The sequence below is a fragment of the Hippoglossus hippoglossus genome, chromosome 21 (assembly GCF_009819705.1).
Source record: "Hippoglossus hippoglossus isolate fHipHip1 chromosome 21, fHipHip1.pri, whole genome shotgun sequence".
NCBI lineage: Eukaryota > Metazoa > Chordata > Actinopteri > Pleuronectiformes > Pleuronectidae > Hippoglossus > Hippoglossus hippoglossus.
Genome location: NC_047171.1, coordinates 8,173,260 through 8,198,864, shown reverse-complemented (window position 1 = coordinate 8,198,864; position 25,605 = coordinate 8,173,260). Strand labels below are relative to the sequence as shown.

Here is a 25,605-nt window from a genome sequence, read left to right as displayed (position 1 = left end):
ATCAGAGTGCTAGTAGTAGGTTGAAGTGCCTCAGTGTTCAGACTGGGAATTCTGGGTGAATGACCAGCAAGCTTTCAGGGACAGCTGATCACGGCATGTTAAGAAGATGAATGATAACATGTATGCAGATTTCTGTCTGTGTAAATCAAATGAAAATAGGAGTGAATGAATGTGTGGGTGTTGGTGCTGCGGGCTGCACATGACCACTGTAATCGATGGTAGGTTTTCACACCAGGAAGTTAACGGGTTGATTCACCAACATCACAAGATTCAAATAAAAAATTGATATTTTTCCCACTTCAGCCCTGGAGATGATGTGGAATAATATAGTTTTGAGTTCCATGCTCTGAGTCTTCTGCTCCTGCCCTGATACAAAAAAAGGCAAACTGAATGTGACCAACGGTGCTTAAATGAAATCAAATCATATTTGAAAAACTCAAGTGAAATGTCTCTTCACAGAAACTATCTGCCAAAGTACTTGGATAATCAGATAATGAATTCACTTTTCTTTACATTTAAAACATAGTTTCCAATGAAAACTATCAATTATTATCCAAGAAAGTGTTCTGCTCTTACCTTTGTCAAATATACTTCAACAACAATTTGAACATCATGAACATATTTTTAGTCACCTCCATTTTTCAGCATGATAGTGGAAATCGCAGACTTTGCCTGTATAAAAACCAGAACTATCTGCATTGCTAGATATGTGAAAGTTGAAATGGGGTATGTATTTTGTGATTTGGGTGAATCGACCCTTTAGGGGGACCAGGATGGGCCCGAGGTTACTGGTTCCCACTTCCACTCGGTGAAAAAACCAAGGGAGACATCCTGCATGTCACAGATGTTGCAGTGACACACTGCCCCTGGATGGTTGAGATGAAAAAATGTGGATTCATTTGTGTTCTGTGTTCTGAGCACACCCCCACACCCTGTTTGGCTGATGACCATGACTGGATTTGGAGGTAGGTAGTGCAAGAGCAGACGATGGGCGGACTGGCTGTCCATGTGACAGGTTAGGAGCTCGACCTTGGGTGTTAAACAGGATTTTAATGTGGCCGGGATGGGGACGAGCTGGATTAAGAAAGATGCAGCAGGGTACGATGCTGTGTCTCCCCCTCCATTTTGTTTTGTGTTACACCAGAGAGTTTGACCCACCCCCCCAGACCTTCCATGCTCTTTCTCTCTCACTCAGGTGCTATTCAAATTTCTAACTCTGGTCTCTATTTTGTTTTCTCCTCCGCGACCTACCAACAGACTCGACGGTAGGAGGAGAAAGTAGTTGGGTAGGGGTGAGACACCGCGGGACGGCCACACAGAGACGGCCGTACACGGGAGGAGGGGGGTGGGAGGTGTTTGGGGTTAAGGGGGTGACGCACTTTAGTTTTGTTTCTTGGCCTCCTGGTTTCCATAACTGGAGCCTGTTTTCTTCACCTCCGTAACCCCGATGAGGCGTCGGATAGCTATGGAAGCTGGGGAGAGAGAAAAGACAAAAAAAGAGGTGGAGTGAACAAGGAGAGATGATGAAATGTTAAATAAAACATAAATTCAAAACCTTGAATTTAACTTTTCTTTTTCCAGGTAAAGAGCCACAGTCTCGATCTTCATGTGGAAGATATACCATACATGTGTTACCTATGATGAGGAATAAGATGAAGCCAATGATGAGGAGGGGGGAACCGCTGACGACCACTCCACAAGCAAAATTGATGAGGGGCGACAGCAGCAGGGTGGCCCAAAACAGGAAGTTCAGCAGCGTCCATAGTCGACGAGGTGGGATTATTGTGGGTCCGGGGAACTTGCCTTCCTTGCTGTAGTGTTCCTGTAAGGCATCCTGCGTCAGAGAAGAAAAACATTAAGTAATCATGTATGACATGAAAAACAGTAACCATATTTAAATATGCACATACAGTCACTGTTCAGACTAATAAATGATAAAACAAGTTTAATGGATAGTATTGGGAGGGACTTCTGGGCTTGTGTGTTTACATATTATTCAAAAACCACTTGTTTTAACTCTAACATTTTACAACTCAAGAGAATGTGCATAACTTCTCTGATGTTTGTTTATGAACATGTGGCTTTAACTGTGGCTTGATTGTGCCGCTTTCTTCTGTTGAGCACAATAAGGACTTGAACCTGGAATCCCTGCTACACCATTTTAGTGCATTCTTTGTCATTTTAATCCTATATTAAGTCTTAAATGTCAGTTTTACCTTCTCCTGGTAGAGCTTGTGCAGCCAATTGGCACACTCCTTCTCATCATCTGGTATTTCCTCCACAGGGAACCGTCTGGATGGGAAAGAGTAAATAACTATACACTGTAGATCTGAATCACATTTGGTTTCAGCCTCATTAAAATTTTAGCAATGACAGTTAGAAATGTGCGCATAAAGAACAACCGAGACAAATACAAAGGACGACACACTGGGTGTAGGTCATTTATGTTTAGAGCACCGTCAACAAGCAACCACCTAAATCCTGGGAGAACACAAACTCAAGCAAACACAACAACACAGATATGGATATTATTACAAACCATTTGACCTCCAAACATGAAACAGGTTTTTTTATCACCACTTCTCCCAATCCCGTATCTTTCTGTAACTAAGTCTGACCCGAATCAGACAGGCATTATGTTTTTTGTGTCCAAACCGAGTTTTTTGTGTCACCCTGTCCCTGACACGCATGGTTAACGCTCGTTTTCCCCGATTACAGACATGTGCAGTGTAAAAAAAAAAATCCAGCCAACGTGACGAATATCATTCTGTTATGGCAGTGTCTCACCACTAGAGGACTCTACTAACAATAACTCATAACAATAACAGGAGCCCTCCTAATCTATTTCCATCTCCTGACCTGTTCTACACTCAGTAGGCGTGCTCTGCCCATTAGCGTTACTGTTCTGAAACCATAAACACGCTGGGAAGCCTGCCAACATCCCGAGCACACTCACTGTCTGTTTCAATGTTATAGGACGAAAATGTGATTGGAGGGAGGTCACGAGATTTAAACTACATTCATCATCTTCCACTCGAAGAGACTCGGCACAGCTGGCAGTGTGATGCATCATCGTTACAATAACAGGTCATTCTGAGGTAAATGGAGGGCGAAGGTGACACTCACCTCACACTCAGGTCAGATTTGTATTGCTTGCCGTTGACGATGCCCAGGAGAGTGGGGGTTTGGTTATCTTTGAAGTTGAGAGTCACGTCGTACACAGCAGTTACTGTAAGAAAGTGAAGAAAAACAAAATCACATTAAGAACCAAAAACATGTGTTTTAAACATGATGAACTGTGTTTGTGTATTTCTATAAAGTACCTGTGCCCTTAAGACACTGCAGTGTTGTGGTAAATCCTTTGGTTCGGGGTAGTAGATGGTATTTGAGCTTGGGGAGACCTTTGCTCTCTGCAATCTCCATACTGATTTGGTGTTTCTTCTCTGTAAAACGGGTTCCCTCGCAATACAGAAGAAACTGAAGGTAGGAGAGAGGTGTTACACACACACACACACACACACACACACACACACACACACAACTGTGTATTTTACATTAACAGAGAGGGTAATTCTGTCCTATCTGAATCTTAACAGAATTAATTTGTCATTTTCATTTCTATTGCTAACACATTTTTGAAATGATACTGGGTTTTTCTCTGCTCGTATTCTGAGCTAATTGTGTGGCGACTACTAAACTGAACAGTGAAATTTGATCTGAGCCAAAGTCTTAAAGCTTAACTGAATCAGGGCTGTAATAATTGAATGGTAATAAACAGATTGCCTTTTTAGTGCCTCTGGCGGACTTGATTAAAAATGAAAAACCCTGTTTTTGTTTTGTAGAATTACTTCAGATAAGTAATGACATCTCAGCCACGACAAGTCTTTTTGTAGGTCTTCATGACATTATAAAGCAACTTTGGTGAAAATGGCAAATTTCAAAACAGAGGTTTTTGCAATTCAACTTAAACTTATACAATCACTCATAACCATTTGGTATCGCTAGTCAAAGTCACAGAGTCGCCTAAAAAGTTTAAACTTGGTTAGCCTGTTTCTCCCTTGGTTAGGGTCTGGGACACATGAAATGTCTTATTTGACCAAATCAGCACAAGAAATGTCATTAAGATCTGTGAGGTGAACTGAATGACCCCATCTCACATCCCAGGTAATAGTATGGGACCGACTCAGCTCAACCAAAGGCTGTTGACTTGGTTTATCTGACCACAAAACAAACTATGTCATTAGCAGTTGCCGGATGCTCAACTTAAGAGGTAATTAGATCAACTGCTGATCAGCCTAATCTCAGCTGGGGAACCGGTGGAGTTATTCTGAATATCTGTAACACAAGGTGCTTCACACCTTCAGCAATGACCTACAACGACCAGTGAGTGCTGTCCTCACCACGTTTGAATGTAAAACACTTATTTCAAGAGAAAAGATCTGCTTTGCATCACCAAGCAGGATGAAAGCTCCCTCACACTGTGCTCTGTGGAAAGTCCAGTTCATGAAGTTTAACAGAAAAAAACAATAAACCCGCTCCCTACCGTCGATGCATTTCAAACACAGCTGGTGCACACACACAGAACATGATATCTGTGCATTGCCAAGATCAATGTATGTATAAAAAAAACTGGGTCAAAAGGACAGTGACTGAATATCCTTGCATTTAGAAAGGGAAGAATATATCTTCTCTGTGAAAACTCAACCACTGACAGTTTATCACAACTCTGATCTTATCTGTGTACTTTTAGCTATTGTTTCCATTGGTATTAATAACACTGTGTTCCCTATAAGAACAGCTGAGATTTGAGAACAATAGCAGTCAGTCAGATTAGTCAAACTTGTTTATAGGAAACCTCAAATTACCATCCTGAGGTTGTATACCTCCATACCAAGTCCAAGTGACATCTGGTCAAAATGTTGTGAGGCTACTGTGACCTTGACTTTTGAGCACAATCCTTGTCTACGTGAGCATTTTTTGCCAAACTGGAGAGGATTCTCTCTTGGCTTTCTAAAGATAACATGTTCATGAGGGGAATAAAGGGTTTTGTGAGGTCCCCTTGACCCTTGACCTCCAAATTGTAATCAGTTTATCCTTGTGTCCAAGTGAACGTTGGTGCCAGGTTTAATTAGATTCCCTATGGGTGCTGGTGATACATCATGTTCACTGGTAAATGAGGTCTGGTAAATGAGAACTGAACTTGACGAACTTCACTCAAGACGTTGGCTCAACTCTGGTTTTTAATTTGCTATGTAAATAAATATGACTTGACTTACTGTCAGACCCCACTTTATCCACATAGTGCTTTTAGATTTGTAAATGGAAAGACTCATATCTGCACTTCACTGAAATGTTGTGCTCAGGCAGCTACATGTCTGTTTCTTCATAAGAAGTCTATACCCAGAGGATATTTCTGAAACTTTATTGAGCAACTGAGCTAGAGTTCACTGATATGGTATTCATGCAAAAGGTTGTGTGGGAGCTTGAAAAGAAAAGAGAGAAAAAAAAAAAAAGAAATCCAAAGTGCTGCTTAAACTCTTACACACGTCAGAAGACAGATCCACTACATGTGTGTGTACTTACCCACATATATTCAGGATAATCTTTGAGTCTGCTCAGTCCCTTGAAGACAGTATGTTTGTCCTCCTCCCACTTTCTTTTGCAGAAGACTATTTCTAGGAAGTACCAGGTCCAGCCAATCAGAGGAACCTTCAGCAGCTCGTGTTTGGCCAGCACTTTTGAACTCTAGAGACAAAGGACAGGTTTAGGTTTTTATTACAAAAGCATGGATCTCTCACAAAATGGATTGAAGTCATCAAGAGCGGCATATGGCAAAAAAGTTGTGCAAAGATGTGTGTTTGAAACTCTGAGTCATACTATGTTACTATACTAACCCCTAAGATGCCATATCTTTCACACATGGTCCAGCCACAGAGGAAGTCGATTTCAAAGTTGTGGTTGAGGATGATGATGGCATGCTCTTTGCCAAACATGTCCACCGTAGCCTGTTCGGTGTATAGGGTGCAATCTGTGCCTGACCACCATTCCAGCAGCATCACCAGCTCTGCACACAGCACAAGACTTCATGTGCATTCAGCAGGTACAAGAAAACACTTGGCAACTAAAAGAAAAAACTAAAATAAGAACTACACTAAAATTACTGAACCAAAGCATTTTTCTTACAGTATATGTCTACCAGTTTTGTTGAATTATAACACAGTGATCTATATCATAATATCCTCAGATAATTATCAGCAAGCTGAATTAGTGTTTCAGCTTTTTTTAGATTATTATTTTGGTGCTATAGTAATGTGTAGCTGAGCCTCGGCAGCTCTCATTAACCCATTCAGGAAGCCATTTGTGGCAAAAAAGCTCTGATAAACCCACAGTACACTGTCTGGCCAGTATCAATATGGCAGACAGATGACGTCAGTTGGAGCCTGGTGACATTGTGGAGGATGAAGCTGCAGAGGACTAATGTTTATCTCACTCAAAGCTAGGTACATTTGACAGGGGGCCAAGTCAAGTGTGAATAGACTGCATGGTGCCTCTTTCCTTCTTTATGTTATCCAAAATATAAAACTATATTTTACAACAGAATAGGTATCATCTACTCACGACTCCAGAGTGAGTAGGAGAGCCGGCAGTTGATTCTGCGGTAGAGCTGTTTGTTGATGGGCCAGAGGATGCAGGTGCAGAGCTGGATGAAGTTTATGATGAGGCCGCTCACCACAAACACAAAGCCCATCAGCAACTGCAGGATAAACAGGCTCTTCAGGTAGTCCAGAAGAGCCATGGCTGAGGAGCCTGGAGGGTGGAGTAGGCTCCTCTCTATACACTACGACCAACCTGAGAGAGAGAGCACAGCAACGAGGACATCATCAGTGGGAGACAGAGAACGAAAGAGCATGAGGGTGAAAATAATTATTCTGCAGATGAAAAAGTTCTCAGAAATTAAAATACATCTCAGTGTCTCTTACCACGGTGGGATCCTTTTACAAGCCGCGTTTACACGGTCCGTCGGCCAATATTACTGTCCTGTGATAGAAGCAGAACAGAGGTTGAGTTATCAGGAGCCAAAGTGACATAAAACCAAAAATAAAGCAACATTTCAGTGTCATTACAGTGATTTTAATAATGTATGCTGTGCTTGTTTGCTCAGCCAGTTTGAACTTTGTTAGATAATGACCCAGGAGAACCGAAATATCCTCCATCATTCTCAGTGTGGGTGGAAAGTCAACATGAATCCAAAAGGTAATTGCTGTGACAGGATTTCTAAGAGCATATTTTAATGGCTAAAGAGGTGCCTAAAATCCATTAGTTTAGCACTGTTGTAGATTTGTTAGAGCTAATTGCATTTTACTAGATTATAAAAAGGAATTTTACAAGATGCAGAGTAAACACAATTTCTGCATAGTTCAGCTTCTGTGTGCATTTGTTCATTACAACATCTCAAATGTCATTAACGGATTAATTGATCTGGAAAATGTGGTGAATTGTTGCAGTCTAAGATGCAGGGCACTGCACTACATGCGGCCAGTGATTGTAATGGTACCAGTGTGGAGTTTTACAGTTCTGTCTGGGCCTGTGGGAGTTTCCTTATTGGAGCTTCAGGTTCATGGAACAGATGATCTGGAAATATTTAATGGTCCCTTTGTAAGGATGTGACTGCATTCGTCAGACTAGAGACCAGTTTAGGGTGTTTGAGCAAAGCATGCTGGGACAGGCGGACGATGAATAAGCAGAGATAGTGTGGGTAAAAAGTTGGCAACTGCCCCAGATAACAGTTAATGATTTATCAAAAAGCCCAGGTGCTCACTTTTCTCAAGAACATCTCACATTACATGACATATGGCCAACAAAGCAGCTCTGCTTGTTTAACCACTGTCGTCATAAGAGTAGCAACTGAAATGTCAAATCTTTTTGTTTGAAGTGACGATTAAAAAAGTTTCTAATCTTCCTGATATGTTGTTTCTTCAGATCTGTGTGGAGAACGTTGGTTGATGTTAACCTTCTTTTTTTAATCTGTTATGAGACATTTCATCTGTGGACAAGGAGCACTTGATTCGATTCACCAAAACATAAAATTGAAACCTGCAGGGGGTAACTTCTGTCTCCCCCTTCTGGTAGCGCAAGAAAACATACCTGTCAAAGGCAGGATTTATCATCGGTTTGGAAATGAAGCAGACGTTCATTTACATGTAAAAGCTCCACATTCCGGATTTAATAGCAGTGCATTAATATTGGACTTAATGACCCAATTCACTGTGGATGCTAAATGCTCTTGCTCCCGATTGTAACCAGATTAACTGTGCAGTACGAGCACCAACAACATATGGACAGTCACCTGCATTCACTGCTATAACTGTGTCAGCAAATCAGAATAAAAAAGAGGCCTTCTGGTGTTTGCTTTTTACAGCAGGCTGCAATCTGTACAACAAGGGAGAGACAGTGACAATATGTCCCTGTGCGGCACTCATGTCAGTCTTCCGCCACAGACACTGTATTGTGTACAGGGCGATTTTCGGGTTGACGGCTGTCTGGTTTCTTTATATATTATCTAATTTTTTTTCACAAGTTCATCTATAAAAACAAACAATTGTCTAACATGTTTCGTACAAGAGCAGATATCCGGTTGCCATCCTTCACATATAACTATATGAACAGTTGAAGAAGGTGCTTTATCTACCCAACATTATCAACCAACTGGAAACTCACAATCCAAATTACAAGTAATTTTCCAAGTAACCGCAATATGTTTACATGAACTTTTATTGGTTTGTATGCCTTTAACAACCTACCTTTCATTTAACAAATTAAGCAAACCAAATAACCTAAGAATGTAGTAATGTAATTTTGAGACATAGTTGACACGCGGCCAATTTGTTGTCTGCAACAAGTCTTATCCTGTGTCACCAATCCTTCTACTAACACTGCTACGCAATAATAGAAAAAACTAATTGGCCTGAATGTGAAGGGATAAAAGTCATACATGAACATCCACAGAATGTCAGTTGGTTTTCTTGAGCCAACAAACATACAAATGTTTCTAATTATGTGGAGTTTGGACAAGATGTGTTAAAATACTGTTACGCATGCTGGTGTTTCTGATTATCAGGCAAGTCATTGTCGCTGCATAATGTGTGAGATTTGACCTTTGTTCCTAGTGGGAGTCCAGGTGGTGGAGAGTTAGACTGTTGCACATTTACCTTGTAGCAATAGTGAAGCTTAATAGAGAAGTTCCATAACCAACATTTGCTGTGACAACAAGCACTTCGTGGCCTCTTTTACACAGCCTGTTGACCTTTATTATGCGTTGCTGCATAGGTTCAAGGTTCAAAGCGTCAAAGGTTCAAAGACATTAATGTCATATGCAGAAATAAACAAGTTATCAATGCAATGAAATTCGGAGTTCTCTTGTCTCTGCCTGATAATAACTGACGTCAGTTATTAAAATAAAAAATATCCATAAAAAAAGCTAGAAACATCCAAAGAAAAATAGAAACATTTAAATATATATATATATATAAAAATAATAGCACAAATATAACTGATTGGATCAGTGTTCTATTTCAGCTATGTGGGTTAGTAGTTCAGTGTTAAGAGTCTGCGGGAAAAAAATATTTTAATAAAATGCTAACACTAAGGTCCCAATAATAACCAAAACAAGGCTTAAAACACCTTGACGTCATCACATCATCTCACCAACCAATCGAATCAACATTTACTGCAGTGTGGTTGTTTAACCATACCAGAGGTATTTCTCTAGTAAAGACCACAAATGTCTTTGCATTAAAATACAGGGAGTCCAGAAAAAACATACACTTGGTTTGTGATAGAAGTCGTCCAGTGCAACAAACATTGAGTTTGACAGTCAAAAGAGTCTGTGGACATCCACTTGTGGCCCCACACAGCCTGAAGGAAAGATTAGAGACGCTGCCTGGGTTAAAGCTGCTTAAGGAAGGACAGCTGCTTCTACTTTCCTTAACCGGAACACACCTGAACACAGCTTCTGTGCCAACAAATAAACATGGGTTGCAAGGACTCTCTTGTATGAGAAAAGGCTGTTGAAATCTACATTAACAGATGCCAGCTAAATGTTGAAAAAGTTTCACCACATCTTGGCAGGTAGCAGGACCTTGTTGTTTTAATTCTACATATTGAGTATTATTTGCAACTTCTGCTCTGCACAGTGAAGGGCTGAGTTATGCCCTTTAGTAATTACCTGACTTCTATCTCTTTTACAAGTTCTAATTAATCCAGTATGAGCCATCCTCATCTGCTGTGACCACAAGACGAACCATCTCTCTCGTGTTTAACTTACCAGTAGACATAGTAGGCCATTGCCATGAGAACCAATGCCCCACAGATCCCAGTAAAGATCATCACAGCACTCTGGTTCAGCATTTTGGCTACTGGTATCCTCCCAAATCAAAGCCAGAATAAAAACATAAAGAAGGGCCTGCAGAGAGCAGTGGATATTCACAGGCTGTCCTGCCTCATAGCCATGATAATCCCACAGAAGGAAAGAGAGATTATGATGATGACAGCAAGAACACAGCCAGATCCCAGATCTTGCTGGGTCGTTCACTGACGACCAAAAATATTTCCAATCACCCAGAAAATGACCAATAACAGTGGCTCTACATTGAGCGCAAGTGCAAAAAAGAAAATGTCAAAAACTCCTGAATGTCACCGGGGGTTCTTCTGAGAGCGTACTAATGAACGCCAGATAGACTGAAAGATGGCTCACTTCTCGAAGGAGGGAGACACACATGAGCAGTGTCTCGCACATAAGCGGTGTCTTACATGCATTCCCATCCTCTAATCCAATGGATCAGATTAGTGCTTATTAGGCAGCCATGGGCACCCTGGATGTGTCACTTTTCATTAACATTAACCAATAAGAAGGCTGGGCTCTGCCGAACAAGGTAGAGTTAGCAGATTGGCTTCTGTTACGCTAATGGTATCCATCACGCTAAAAGGGGCCCAATCATAGTGGTGAATTTCATGCCTCATCTTGCCATTGGCCCACTTCAACTTTATTTACATGGTACTTTAAAACACATTTTTGTTGATCCAAAGTGCTTTTTAAAAAAAAGTGGTAACAGAAAAGCAGTGATAACAATAATAACTACAATCATAATACTACACAACACAACAATTTAGGCACATTGAAAGGCTAAATAATAAAAGTGTTTTCATTTAACTGAGGATGCCAAATGACCAAGATGATGAGAAATGTCACTAATAAGATTCTGTGATCCGATTAAAGTAACTTAATGTGGTCTAGTGGAAGCAGGTAGATGGAAGAGAGGATTGGACCAAGTGTGAAACCTTGAGGGACACCACAGGAGATAGGAGCTGAGGAGGAGGTTGAGTTACTAATGGAGACACTAAAGGATCTATTGGATAACTATGAACTGTTGGTAACACAAATCAATAGACAGGCAGGATGACCTTAGACAGAGAGTCAGTAGTTTCCTTGAAACAGCCACTTCCAAGCTGTGCTTTGAATCTCGTTGGCCAAGTATAATAAGGGATGAACTAACCCAATGCCTGGAAATCAGAGATCCACTATCCTCACTCCCACTGCGAGAACCTTAGGTACTGAATATCGTTCACGACATATCTACATTACTCAGTCACACAAAGATGATAAATGGAGCTGGTGGGCAAGTAGACAAAAGCCTTTGGATTCATGCAAAGAGATAATGTCAAATGAGGCTCACACAAGGCGGCAGAGAGATGCAGAAATAAACTGTCCAGCAAATAGGTCAAAGGTTAGAGTACAGACCCGAGGGCGTGCCAGTGGACATTAAAGGCAAATATGCAAAGAGATAAAAATACATTGTGATAGCTGGACAACGAAGGTCATTCATGTTTCAAAGCACAGTGCATTGTGTAAGCACAGTGGGGAGGTAAAGAACATTGACCTACCTCATATTTGTAAAATGTTTAACATTTATCAAATGTTTGTGATTCTCTGTTCATAAAGAAGTTTTAAACCACAGCCTTTACTCAGGTACAAAAATCAGTCTTTAAAACATTATTTAGAGAAATAGAAATGTGAAATATATCGTGATAATTATTGATATCGACTGATACGATTTTCTTTCTTTCTTTTTTTTTATCTTGACATATCAACCAGCCCCATGAACAAGCCTACAAAGGTCAGGAAGCTATGAAATATGATGCAACACCAGAAGAGATTTAAGTGGTTAAATACTAGTTTTGGCAGATAAGATAAAAAAGATAGTAAATAGATAAACTGATTGTCTCACTGTGATGTCAAAGTAATGTGTTGCAATAATATCCCACTCTCCAAAGATGAAAAAATGTAGTTGTTCAAAATAATTTTGAAGAATGGGATTTGAAATTGAGGACCACATGTGGCGGATAGTCCTTCAGAAGCACTGATGTCCTGCCGAGAACGGTCAACTTGAGCAGCCATGATAGAACAAGCAGGAATAAGTTGACGGACCTGTGTATGACAGCTACCACACTGAACTGCTGCAGCTCACGTGTATGTGAGTGAGCTCACCATTGCGGATACTGCCAACGCCATCTATTCTGAGTTTGCCTTTTATTACAGCCATCAATTATTGTAATGATGATCTATTGTTGAAAAGTGAAGAAATGCAAGGGGGGGGGGGAGAAGGAGAGAGAGAGAGCATACGCACCCCTTCACCTAATTTGTTATAAACTTACTGGTATTTTGTTGCTGTGTCACAAACTTTATTTGTTAATCTTGATAACTCTCCTTCCTGATGATCACTGTAGCCAAATGTACAACTAGTCTGGTACCTGTCGCACTAGGTTTGGCCTAGAAAATGTGCAGTCTGGCAGATTGCACTTGGCTTGGAAAGGTAGAGGCCTAAAAGTAGGAAGTAAAAAGGTGAAACTACCTGTTAAACCTCTATGTTGAACATGAAATGTCAAAGTTACTATGAAATTAACCAGATTGTCACAAAATGCTTGAGAAGCTCATAAAACAATATGTCCCTGGTGAGGGATTAAAGTGAATGATGGAACTGCTCAGATATAAGCATATCTCTGAATCTCTGTATGTCTCAAAGTCCTAGAGGGCCATACTTTGGCTTGATGGAAAGATAAGAGTTCAATAGTTCACCACGTGTAAACAGACACGTCACTGGACTTTACACCAACCCTGTATTTGTATGAAATGTATGGCTCAGATATACCACCTGCGAAGATTTGAGGAAAATGCTTTGAACCAAATGGTATAGCCCATATTCACAAATCACAATAGGGCTTAATAAGGTTCAGGCTTCTCTAACCTTGACCCTCATCAAGAGGAGGGAAAGATTACCCCCCCAAAAAAACTTCAGCATGGAATTTGGCCACCAATGCCACACGTGCATGTCTTACTGAGAAATGATTTGTTTGTATTGTTACTGTGCAGTTTGTAAGACCAATGTAGTTTGAACCCTCCTGCAAAAACTGCAATAAAACAATACTGACATGGCTTATTCCTGAGGGGAAACTGCAGCAGACACTGGGTTTGTACTTACAGTAAATTAATTTCACTAATTCTGAAAACATTAGACAGTCAATTAGTCGTGATTAAAAAAGAAAATTAAAGACTGCAATTGAGACAACTGGCTGACTGATGAACTCTTAGTAAAGCCCAGTAACGCAGCAGTCCTACCTGTGTGCAAACCTCAGGCATTCTGCAGTTTCCTCTTTAACGACCAATATTGGTTTTGTAAGACCACTGCTTGCCTCCTTCCCAGAGCACCACCAGTCTCAGCATTACAATGATCGACATTAAAAACCATTAACACGGGAATGATCAGGGTATGGCACTTGCCTGTGTCTAGCTCTCCTTCGCCTTTCTGGGTTAAACTGAGTTGCAAGCCTAATGTTAGTGCTGGCTCTGAGCCGCAGACTTGAATGAACTCCAGTAACCTTACGTCAGGCGACTTTGTGAGTGTGTGTGTGTGCGTGTGTGTGAGAGAGTGTGAGTGTGTAAGTGGTACGACGCAGGTCAACACGGAGCCAGCTGGCGCACACGACGTACAGCGGCGCAAAGGGGTCTCGCAGCGTAAAAGTAGTTTTTTTTTTTTTTTTTAAATGAACCCAGCATCAACTCCAGCACAGCCCAGAGTGTAGTGTTTCAGTTCATGTCAAACACTCAGTGGATATTAACATGCAATCAGTGCGGGCATGGCTCCATATCACCACACAGCCCCAGCACGTCCAGTGACTGCGCTTATCTCTTGACACATGTCATAATAAGCTAGCGAGCGTGCTGAAGTCAAAAGTTGCCAGCAAACTGCGCTTTACACCTCAAACCCTGGGGAAATAACACGACCCAGCCTGTCGAACCACTGCTGCCGGCGACGGTGCACCAGATACCGCTCACTGACACCAGCCTAGACCCGGTGTTACTGAGCAACTCCACCGAGCAGGTCTGGAAGGACGGGGCCACCTGCTAATGGTGCACGGGCAGCGTGCTAACTTAGCTAGCCCGCTGCGGTTAAAGTCACATTTATATTCCCGGAGGAGGATAAAGTCGGTTAGCCGGAGTGTTCACTAGCTAACAACAACCGCGTTCCCCTCATATACACATACAGTAAACACTTAACCGACCCGGAGGCGCTCGCTAACGTCATGCTAAGCTAGTTAGCCAGCTAGCGTTAGCGGTCAGTGTCAGTAACGGTGCTGTGGGCTCACCTGAAACGTATTCGCGCAGGAGTCGGTGGATTTGTGTTTCTTCCGGTGGGTTTTCCCGCAGCTTTCCGTTCTTCGGCGGAGTAAAGCGACTCTGCTACTGAGCTCTTCTCACTTCGTCCGCTTCCTCAAACGCAATAAAAACGACTTGAGGTGATGCGATTTGCGAGACCGCTATTGTTTGTCGGTTAAAGCCCCACATTTCCTCGAAGCCCATCTGAAGGTAGTGCGCTCCACATCCGGTCCGGCCCCTTCATTCATTCTCACACAAATAAAACAACCTGTCATTTTTAATTTGTCTTTGATCCAAGAACAACAAATATAAGTACTGTTGAAAGAATATTATCCCAATTACTCCTGTTATTCTACATCAGTTCACATGGGGTGGTATTTCATTTATAGAGAATTATTTCATAGTCAACTTTTATTTTTGTATTGCAAAATTTCCCTTGTGCAGAAATGAACTGTATGTTATCCTCAGGTAACAGTTTGCAGTTTAATACACCGATATTCACTGACTTTATTATAAATTGTCCTCCTCCTCCTCATTATTATTTATTTTTGCACTTTTCAAAGAAGCCGTTACAAAGTGGTTGATTAAAATAAATGAAAATATATAATGTATATACAAATATATGAAAATAATAAAAACATAGATATCAAAGGCAAGAAGCCAGCTAATATAATGTCATCTGGATTCAAACATCATTTAAAAGCAACTAGTCATTTATAACCTCTGGCAGTTTGATTTTACACTGTATATATTAGTTTTTATTCAATTCATATTTTCCTATATTTTTTATATTTCCTTAAACTTAAGTATTGCATGTTACTTATAATTGCTTACTATTTTTGATTCTTGCTGCTGAAATATTGCAAATTTCCCCATTGAGGGACTAATAAAGGATTATCTTATCTTATCTCTTATCTTATCTCCTATCTTATCTCCTATCTTATCTAATCTTGTTCTGCTTCAGCAGTGTGATTAAAAATGATTCTAACACACTTAAATAACTTAAATCACACTTTAATTGCACTTGGGGTTTTACTGTCAGCGCATAGTGTATATTTGTCTTAACTTTGCATGTGAAAAGTTCTGTTTTATTTTAAATAAATTCCTTTCTGCTGAATCTGTACAACCTTGCACAACAGTGTCACTTAAGACGTGTCAGTCCTTGAGTAGCTGCATGTTTGCTTGATGTAACTTTAGCCCTCTTTAGCCCTCTGCTGGTGCATATGCATAGTTGCAGCTGAAGTTGTCTTGGAGACCACAGCTGTGAGAACAGTATCGTGTTGTTCAGGTAAAAACCCTCTGGGGCCTCCTGCGAGAGCAGTCTGGTGTGATGGCTGATAACATATGGCATTTGGAATTAACAGCATAAGACACCAACCGGTCACTACAACAAAACCATCCCTTTAATTTCACAGCTAAACCGTTCACATTACATTGTGGATACTGGCCACAAAAAAGATGCACACATTTTAACTTGGTTTGGTGTGTTCAGAATGCAGATGGGCAGACATATTCGTCCTGTCTGGTTATTTGGGTTAATGCTGGCTGTTCATACTGTGGATTAGTGTTGAGAAAACAGAGCTGTGTCACCTGTCTGTAGTAAGTACCTGGCAGCACAACTAACGCACACTGACTTGTTTGTCTTTATTCTTCATTTCTTATGCTTTTATTTCATTACTTTTTCAGAGACACTATCATTTAGAAAAAGAACAAAAAGAAAACAGAGTAGCAATAAAATACTAAACAAGTAGTAATTTGTACCATTGTAATTCTTATAGTATGTTCTAATTCAGAACATTTATAGTCAATCCAGACACATTTTTAATTCCAGATTGATGCCCCCAGCCCCACCACCCAATATCATTAGCACTATTCAAAGTGAACCTGATTTGAGGATTATATTTCTGCATCTATTACACTTAAAGCAAAAAGGTGTCAGTAAAAAGAAACACCGCACCCCCAGGAGAGTAATCATGAAACCTATCAATGATTAAATAATAATAATTATCAAATAGTATTAATCATCAGTACATGCTGGGATTAGCTCCAGCTCCCCACCCCTCAAAAGATAAGTGTGATAGATAATTGATGGATATCAAACACAGTTTCAGTAAAAGATTAATCATTTATTATTCTTGTTCTTATATTCATCTAGATCAAAGCAACAGTTCAAGGTTTGGCACTTGACTTTCTAATATTATGTGTTGTTGGTGATCAACTATCGGGTCACAAAAAACATTCACAACCAATGTTTTTTTGCTCCGTCCTAACCCTGTTAAGGCTATTACACAGCGTGGTCTCACATAACCGACTCTTTTCTTGAGATATGACAAATAGTCAAACATGAAAATAACTAGTAAATATTTTTAAGATTATCTGTGCAAATACCTCAATTTGAGATGCTTAAGACATGAAACTAACATGTTACACATCCGCTAGTTCAAGAAAGCATTGCATAATTTAAAAAAGGAGGTGAAAAACAGTTTGAAAAAATCTTAAGACAACTAGATTCATGAATATCAGTAAAGTGACGAATTCTCTAAAACAAAACAAAGTCACATAATTTGGGTTAATTAAAACTTTAAAGACTGCATACTCATTGCATGAGATGGAAGTTACATTACATATCTCAGCAATTACAGACACTGTATTTTAATAGGTAACCATGGAAAAGAAATTACACTACAAAAATAAGTTTGAAATCACGTAACTGTTAATATTTTGGCTGATTAGTTTGTAATGCATCAAATCTTAAATGTATAAGGACTTAAAGTGCATGATAAACACCCAAGTGCAATATAAGCACACTGCATGCGTTCATATCTTTATCACGATTTCAGAAAAGTCACAATGCGGTAAAATGACATTGACATCATCACTATGATTAGAATGGTTGGTATATTTACCATTTTTTCTTTCCCCACCAGGGGACAGAGACCTCTTTGCTTCTGCATTGTGTATTACTTCTGACTTAACACATGTTTTTGATAATATATTATAGTACACGGCTGTGCTTATAATGCCTTGTGAGCATCACACTTTAAGTACACGTTATGAGGGCTGACTCACTATCCTAACGAAAGCAAGTAGACACTGGAGTTGTGTATTTTCTCCTCAGCTTAAAGGTTCAGTGTGTAAGATTTAGGTTAAAGGGATCTTTTGGCCGAAACTGAATATAAAATAATCCTTGTGTTGTTTTCACTAGTGTGTTTCATTTAATTGTACGAATTGTTGTTTTCATTACCCCAGAATGGGCCCTTTATATTTAAATACTTTATATTTATATCAGGAGCTGGTCCGCTCTATGGAGGCCACCATTTTTGTTACAGTAGCCCAGACTGGACAAACTAAACACCTTTTGAGCTTTTATGACAACTGATGGCTTCCACAGGTTCTCTTTCATGTTTGGAAGGGGAGGGTGAGGGCAGGGGTTTTCAGCTGCAACATGACACTTCACCACTAGATGTCACTAAATCTTACACACTGAACCTTTAAACAAGATGAAATGTTTTAATCGCACAAAATAATCTTGATCAAAGTGGGTACCATCTAAAAAGGCCATAGTACAGACACATGGCAGTGATTCCAGTATGTGCATACAACAAATCCTACTGACCCCAAAACATAGTTGTACTCCCTCAGAGAGTAAGGCAGAGACATGTTACAGTCTTTGATGTGAAAATCCTACATGTGTCTGGCGGAGCGCCCAGATTCTAAACTGATTCGTACCAGCACGATGTGAATGTTCACACACACAATGCTACTGCCTTCAGTGAGAGGACTTTTCTAAAACCTTTGCTTCCACTACGATGGCAGGATTCTCGATGTCGGCTTTGCTCTGAACCATCCTCAGCTCCAGTTGTGCAGGACTGGGCCTTTTCCCGGGACCAGCGATCTCTGAAAGAATAAAAGAGAGGCTTAAGTAAAACACCAGGGTTTTGGACTGACTTACTGGTCCAGGGTCTCTGCAGGTTTCATATCAGAGACCCAGAAATATTTATACTCCCTCATAATTGAAGATAAGGTGAAGTGGCTTAGTACAGAATAACACTCAAAATGCCAAGATATCTCACAAAGTACAGACAGAGACAGCAAATATCAGTGTTCTGAGATAAAAGTTTGTAGACTATACATTATCAGTTCCACGTTGGTATTGTTTGTAGTTTTATTTAGCGTGTTAATATCTGTATCATTGAAAAAAAAAAAAAACATGGAGAAATTACAGACTATGAGTGCCTCAAATGTCTAAAACAATTGATTTTAAATTGTGATGTAAGTAATTTTAAATGGGCCTTCACATTATTAAGACCTGCCAACATGCATTTGTATATGGTGACATAATTTCCAAGGCCTAAAATAAAATTAAGATTTGACTTTTTTAAGACTTTTTAATACTCTGCAAAAACCCTGGGGTCAACCTTGCAGTCACATTTAAATCCTGGTCTCTGTAAACACTGTAAAAAGTTATATATGAAAACAGTTATTACATTACTTATTTGGCTTCCTCAAAATGTTATTTACTTGTAATAGATACCTCACTATAGAAAAAAAAACGAATCTGTGAGAGGACAAACAATGTGGATTATCATAATCTGCGTGTGAACATTATTTCTTTGAGATACTACTAGAGACCACATCATGAATCACAATAGTGGCAGAGATTACTACTGTTTGACTTAAAACGTATTTACAGCAAAAGGAAGCAAACACTGTTCCTTCAGGTAAACAATAATAACAACAATCATATCCAAGAAGAGAGACAGTGATCTACCATTGGCGTAAGCAATGGTCCTCTTAATGACATGGTGCATCACTGACACGGTCTTTTCACAGGCAGCCTGTGAAAAACAGAAGAGAGACTTGTTTACATTGAGGTTGAACTTATTCATTACACAGTGTAACAAGATTGATGTGATTCCTTTAGCTGTTTGACTGAAAAGACAAATGTGTTGCAGACCTTTAGGTCCTTGGGATGAAGGTGAGTCCAGGCAAGCAACATGGCGGCAAAAAGGTCTCCTGTCCCCACAAATACAGCATCGACTTTGGGGATGTCCATGCAGATGTTCTGAGTGGTCTTGGTCCCATCTGGTTTCACTGCAGTGAGGAAGACAGACGGCGGAGTGATATCGAGAGGGCAGGGGCAGTGGTTAAACAGCACTACGCATGCGTGGCTTGTTATGAAGTTGAACTTCATTGTGCTATTATGCTAAATAGCATCTCATCCCCATTAATTACATAGTTTTGCCTTGTTTACCTTCATCAAGTACGTAAAATAATGTTCTCTGCTAAGAACACTAAGTTCCAAATCTAATTTCTCCTTAATGGCTAAAAGGCAGAACTCTTTTGGGAGACAATTGTTCTGGCACTTTACCTATTTTTTGGCTCCCAAGGGCCACAAGGAACTGGTCCCCATGTTTTGAGGGCAGGTCTGTACTAGTGAGGACCACAATGTCTGGCCCCATTTTATGAAGAAGCTCCATCACCTGAAAAATATATACGGTCTCATTTTCTAAAAAATTGTGCTTCTTGGTTAATTAAATCCCAATGCAGCGAAACTGGAGTTGGTCATGATATTTACCTCAAGAGCGTCTGCCTCTGTTTTAATTTTCCTCCCAGTTAATAGCCTGTGGAAAAACAAATAGTATTCAGATGTAATAGTAATGACAGACAGAAATAACCAAACTGCCAAATTAGCACCATAATTCACTTTTACAGGCTGAGCTTTCAGGATGTAAAAAGAGTGCTAGATTGCATTGTTAATTCTGTACTTTCTTCAGCGATGATGTTAAAAGGTGCACTCACTCTGCTTCGAACTGGTTGGGAGTGAGGATGTCAGCCAAAGGCACTACTTTGTCTTTGTAGACTGGCAAAAGGTCCTCTGGAACATACTGGAAAAAAATCATCCTCTGTTAGAGAAACGCTGCATGACCACAAATTATTATGATTCCTGGAAGTTAGTTTTAGAGACTGAATAAAGTGTTTTTGAAATGTGTGCCTCAAAAGAACACACAGATACAAGTGTTATCAATGATGTGGAAGAAAAATGTATGGGAATTCACTGTTTACCATAGCACCTTGGTCACCCATAACAGGATCACAAACTGTGGAGAATGAAACTCAAATTCAGATTTGGAAGAACATTGATCAAAAAATGTTTTCAGAAAAGTAACATCCTTCCTTCTCATTTGAAAAACCCAATTTCACACTTACCATATACAAGGCTCGGATTGGCTTTCTTCAGCTCCTGAATAATATCAACCACCGTTCCCAGGAAGGACGTGTCCCTGCTGTAACCTTGAGTAAGAAAGCAGAAAGGAAAATTAAGTCTAGTTGACTTATTGTACATTTTTGCATTTAAAACATATTCCAATGTCAACTCTATTGACATAAAACAAAATCCAGAACTCTAGTAAGTTGCAGTGCAACTGATTTATGAAGAGTTTGAGGTGTGATTTTCAATGTATTGATGACCAAACCTCTCTCCACCATGTCTAAATTTAAGTATAATTTCAGACCATAGAAGACAATATTCAGATTCTGTATCCATATTTTAATACATGTTTATGTGTCAACACATCAAAAACTAAGCACTCAGTAGAGCTCATACCTCCCCCAAGGACCAACAGTGCCCTAATGAAACCACATTTAAATTTACTAGATCAAGATTTTTATTTGCATCTACATACACGATCAACACACACTCGTTCATTTCAGTCCCCTAAACATCTGTTTTTAAAAATCAAGATCCATAAATCATTCTGTGAGAAAGTTTTGTGGTAATCCGCCAAGTACTTTTTGTGAAATCTTGCTTACAAACAAATGGACAGAGGTGAAAACCGAGTGCTGAGTTTGTTCGACATGTTGTGCTACATGTCGCTGTAAGTCAGGCCGCTGTGAGCAGAGTTTAGTGCTTCATCATCATATAAAGTGCAGCTGCTCATGATCGACGTTATCATGCGTTGACTCACCTGTGAGGATGTAGTCATAGTGGTTCACCTCGTTGAGCTTGATGCCCTCATACAGTTCGTTCAGCTCCTCTGCTGTGAGCACTTGTCCCTTCCAGTGGGAGTAGCCTGACATTCAGGAGATATAGGACATTTGGAAATTCTTAATGCTGTTTCAATTTCAGTAAAAACACTATTACACATTCAAAAGAGCAGAAATGTGCAAAAGCATCAGCAAAAATAAAATGTTAGTGTAACATTGTTATGAGTCAAATGTAGATTTAAGGATTCAAGCTTTTTCACAGGTCAAAGACTTTGAATTTTGAAAACTTAAGATGTTTTCATATTTTTGAGGGTCAGTGGGAAACCGTGACACAAAACCTTTTGTATAATACAAACACAGCTTCACTGTACCATCCCAGCTGTGATGAAATTTTAGAAATCTAAGAAAACATTCCCCTCTTTGCTCTGTCTTCCCATCCCCCACTCTCCCTTTGCTGAGGTCCCTCCACTGTGTGCTGTCCAGGGCCAAACGGGGCCTTCAAACCGACTCAATGGGATGCCTGTGTCCTGGTTGCTAGCTTCCCGCTGTTGGTGTCCCCCTCTCAACCTTAACCTAGAACAGATCCTGAAAAGCTGCTCCTACTGCAGAGGAAACTTAAAGCATATTACTAAATTACAGCAAACTCACAGCTCACAAGTAGAGGCATTCGTTGTAGTTAGAGGGGAAGTACATTAATGCCTCCACTGAAAGTAAAACTTTATGAATATTAATGTTGTTTACTCAAACTAGAATGAACTCGAAGGAGGACTGCAGCTGTCACACTTGTGTAATTTTCTCACAAGATTGCTCAACACTGAGCAGTTCTCCCAGTCAGAGGAGCTGATGTTTAAATCATGTGCGTATATGTTTCCTGCACCTGTGGTGAAAGCACATTCTTCACATACTTTGGCACATGGGTCTCGGATCATAATCCTGAGAAATAAAGTTTCACGTGTTTTTTTTTTACGTTGACATTTTTACTGCCCGACTACTCAAAATGACTAACACTGTATATCTGTGGGATGATGACCATAGAGTTACTGATTATTGTAAACTAACAGGCAGGAGGTAAAGATCTCCGTCTTTCATCAACCTCGACATATGATTGACAGGATTGACAGAAACGACTTCTGCCTACTCAAAACTTCTTTACTTTATGAACAAGGGACAGAGAAGTAATACAAGAGGTTTTAAAATCCAGACCATCACACATATAAATACAAGTCAGTTAACTGTATGATAATCTACCTCGTGTACAGTTGGATAATGGTATATGTTAAATATCTGCATTGTAATGATTTTATGCCATTTACTATCTATTTAAATTATAGCCTAAGATAATATCCACTTATATAGGTTTAATTAACATGAACTTCTGTCACAATGCATCTAAACAATGAGGCAACAGTTCACATCTCTGTATATTGGTCCTCACTGAACACTGTAACATTATTATAACATATATTTGAGACTCATTGTAAAAGGTATTTTATCTATTGTAGTCTCCTTACAGAGCAGATTTTTGACGGCTCAAGTGTTGAACTATGCGTCAGCTGTTCTTTAACTGTTATAACTATCCAAAATGAAAAAGTAAATGATTCACAACAGTATCTATATCACACAACATACTCAAACGGACCTGCTCTGTCTGGACTCTGTAGTTTTGTGAAGAGAGGGTTTAACTTTCTGAATTAACCACACTGATGTGACTGTATTTCACAGAGTCTGATCAAAAGGTTTTTACACAGCCAAGGCAAATTACAATGACAGTGAGTAACCCTGCACATTGCGCCTTTGCCCCGACACGTAAGAGGCCTCATTAGGGTTCACAGTGGAGTCTTCCTGTGATCAAAAGGTTTTGTTTGTCTTCATTGTTTCCGACTCCTACAAGTTGTGTAACTCCTAAAAAAACAATCATTGCTTCTAACATGTATCTATTTCTGATCATTGTCATGGATGACAAAGATTTCCTAACCTGCACTGGTTATAAGAGCTTCTAGTATTTGTCCTCTGCTCTTTTACTGTTTGGTGTGTTCCTGTCATTTACAGTGCATTACAACCAAGTGCTGAGAATCTGTGGTGGATGCATGAAATCACTCAGCCAACCTGTGTGATTGGAGAACTGGACGGAGTTGATAGAGTCCACTTCAAAGCCCAGCACCTGACAAAAGAGAAATAAAGCAGTTAAAGAGTTAAACAGAGCAGCGTCTGAGATTCATTCCTGTGGAAACAGCAAGCTGTTTCCACAGGAATGAATCTCAGACGAATTACTGAGAGTTGCATCATCCACTTTCGGTTTTTGTTCCATTTCTGCTTTTTTGCATGTTTTAGACCATTGATTGCCAAACTAAGGGTCAGAAACATAGAGAAGGGGTGGGAAAATTACAAATACAGTTTAGAAATAACATGTTGTTAGCCTTCTGATTTTCTTTGTCCCCACATGACCTCTATGGTGAAGATGACAGTTGCATTAGGGTCATTTTAGCAAAACAGGAAACATTGTGACATGGGCATGAAGTTGACTATTTTTCCACATTCCCCACATTATTACACTATTATCATCTGCCTGGACTCATAGATTCATGTATTTGAGAGTGAGATCCATACATATTACTGGTCTTTCTCGTTTTGATTGTTTGCTACCTGTAGCTTCCCCGGTTGAGGAGTAGTTGAAATAGTAAAAGACAACCTGACTGTAACCATATGGTGAACATGCTGTTTGCAAAGGGGCATTTTCCTCTTTTACAAAACAGCACATTTGCTGAAAGCTGAGCTATTTTACAGCCATAACACGATTAAGATTAGTGGATGAAAGGAAACATTAGGAAATGGCCTTTGATGTTTAAAGCAGCAGGGGAAGTGTTGTTTAATACACCGTTATATTAAATGCATGACCCCTCTCTCGAAGCAGGAAGTGGAACTTTACACCCTTCACGGTTTTCTGTGTGGTTTTCCTCCCCAGGAACACAGACTGAACTGGTCCCCCCCCCCCCAGCAGCAGTTTCCAGTTCTTACCTGCAGAGGAAATGATGCCGACTTGTTCCCGACGTATCCCCTGACAACGTGACTCTGAATGGACAGCACACGACACTCCATGACCGCCGGCTGCGACAACTACGTCTGAAAACACACGGGACGGAGGCGCAGGCGGCTACAGCATGAAGACGCGCGAAGACAGAGGCTCACCACAACTCAGCGTGTAACGAACAAGTCCAAAGATTGAAGGACTGACGTGGCGCTGCTGCTAATGCTGCTGACATTTGCTGTTTCTTCTCAGGCAGCTGTAAGGACACCTACACTGCTGCGTTCAAGGGTTCGCGACAAACGTGGGAGACAGGGGCACTGACTTAGTTTCTTAGCAGAATTAATAAATGAATCAACTTCTTTTCAACTTTTTTTTATGAAGGAAATAACTGTCTTGTGAAGATAAATGTGTTTTCTGAATGGCAGGTGTTCACTACGGAACACCTACCATTCATTTCACACAGCTGATGCATGTAAGTCTTATTTTACAAACCATTACTAGTGAGAAAGAGAAATTTGTACAATACTAACAGCAATGCTAACCATAGCTAGATCAAGATTCAAGATTCAAGAGTTTACTGTCATATGCACAACGATAACATTAAGCAGTCGCTTGCAATGAAAAGCTTGGGTCACAGGCTCTCTTATAACAATGCTCAATCAAAATTTAAAATTTAAAATAAAATATACATATCTAAAATATATATATACACCTAAAGAAAAAAAGAAAAACAATAATGCAAGTGTGTGCAATAGTGCAAATATGCAATAGTGCAAATATGCTAAGGTGCAGAGTTATGACAGATTGGAGGAGTTTAAAAGTCTTATGGCCTGGGGGATGAAAATAAAAATAAAACTCGAAATATAACAGTATATACTTAATA

At 39.9% G+C, this 25,605-nt stretch overlaps 2 protein-coding genes across 3 annotated transcripts; both read right to left on the bottom strand.

Moving 5' to 3' along the window:
- Positions 1-817: 817 nt before the first annotated feature.
- agpat3 (1-acylglycerol-3-phosphate O-acyltransferase 3) lies at positions 818-14,949 on the bottom strand. 2 transcript variants are annotated; one of them, XM_034574041.1, is made up of 10 exons: positions 14,701-14,949; positions 6,981-7,038; positions 6,619-6,849; positions 5,895-6,064; positions 5,584-5,745; positions 3,324-3,477; positions 3,127-3,229; positions 2,217-2,292; positions 1,636-1,834; positions 818-1,472 (listed from the first exon to the last, which is right to left on the bottom strand). In XM_034574041.1, exons 3-10 carry the CDS (start codon positions 6,794-6,796, stop codon positions 1,381-1,383), a joined length of 1,134 nt encoding a protein of 377 aa, XP_034429932.1. In that variant the 5' UTR covers positions 6,797-6,849; positions 6,981-7,038; positions 14,701-14,949; the 3' UTR covers positions 818-1,380. The 2 variants fall into 2 exon arrangements, with proteins under 2 accessions (XP_034429932.1, XP_034429933.1); XM_034574042.1 differs by lacking the exon at positions 14,701-14,949 and adding an exon at positions 13,835-13,922 and having other exon boundaries at positions 819-1,472.
- Positions 14,950-16,817: 1,868 nt separating this feature from the next.
- On the bottom strand, positions 16,818-24,977 carry LOC117755086 (pyridoxal kinase-like). The gene is made up of 11 exons (XM_034574598.1): positions 24,713-24,977; positions 23,804-23,858; positions 21,679-21,783; positions 20,921-21,004; positions 20,777-20,811; positions 20,513-20,598; positions 20,289-20,334; positions 20,082-20,193; positions 19,668-19,804; positions 19,482-19,548; positions 16,818-18,607 (listed from the first exon to the last, which is right to left on the bottom strand). Exons 1-11 carry the CDS (start codon positions 24,791-24,793, stop codon positions 18,480-18,482), a joined length of 936 nt encoding a protein of 311 aa, XP_034430489.1. The 5' UTR covers positions 24,794-24,977; the 3' UTR covers positions 16,818-18,479.
- Between the last annotated feature and the right edge of the window lie 628 nt (positions 24,978-25,605).

Coding starts and splice junctions, on each gene's coding strand:
- agpat3 (XM_034574041.1), bottom strand. CDS start 6,796: ATGGCTCTTCTGGACTACCTGAAGAGCCTGTTTATCCTGCAGTTGCTG. Junction 5,746..5,894: donor AAAGATATGGCATCTTAGGG/GTTAGTATAGTA, acceptor CTTTGTCTCTAG/AGTTCAAAAGTGCTGGCCAA. Junction 1,835..2,216: donor ACAAGCTCTACCAGGAGAAG/GTAAAACTGACA, acceptor TCTCTGACGCAG/GATGCCTTACAGGAACACTA.
- LOC117755086 (XM_034574598.1), bottom strand. CDS start 24,793: ATGGAGTGTCGTGTGCTGTCCATTCAGAGTCACGTTGTCAGGGGATAC. Junction 20,335..20,512: donor CCCAACCAGTTCGAAGCAGA/GTGAGTGCACCT, acceptor GTTTTTCCACAG/GCTATTAACTGGGAGGAAAA. Junction 18,608..19,481: donor GACCATTGCTTACGCCAATG/GTAGATCACTGT, acceptor TTATTCTTTCAG/AGATCGCTGGTCCCGGGAAA.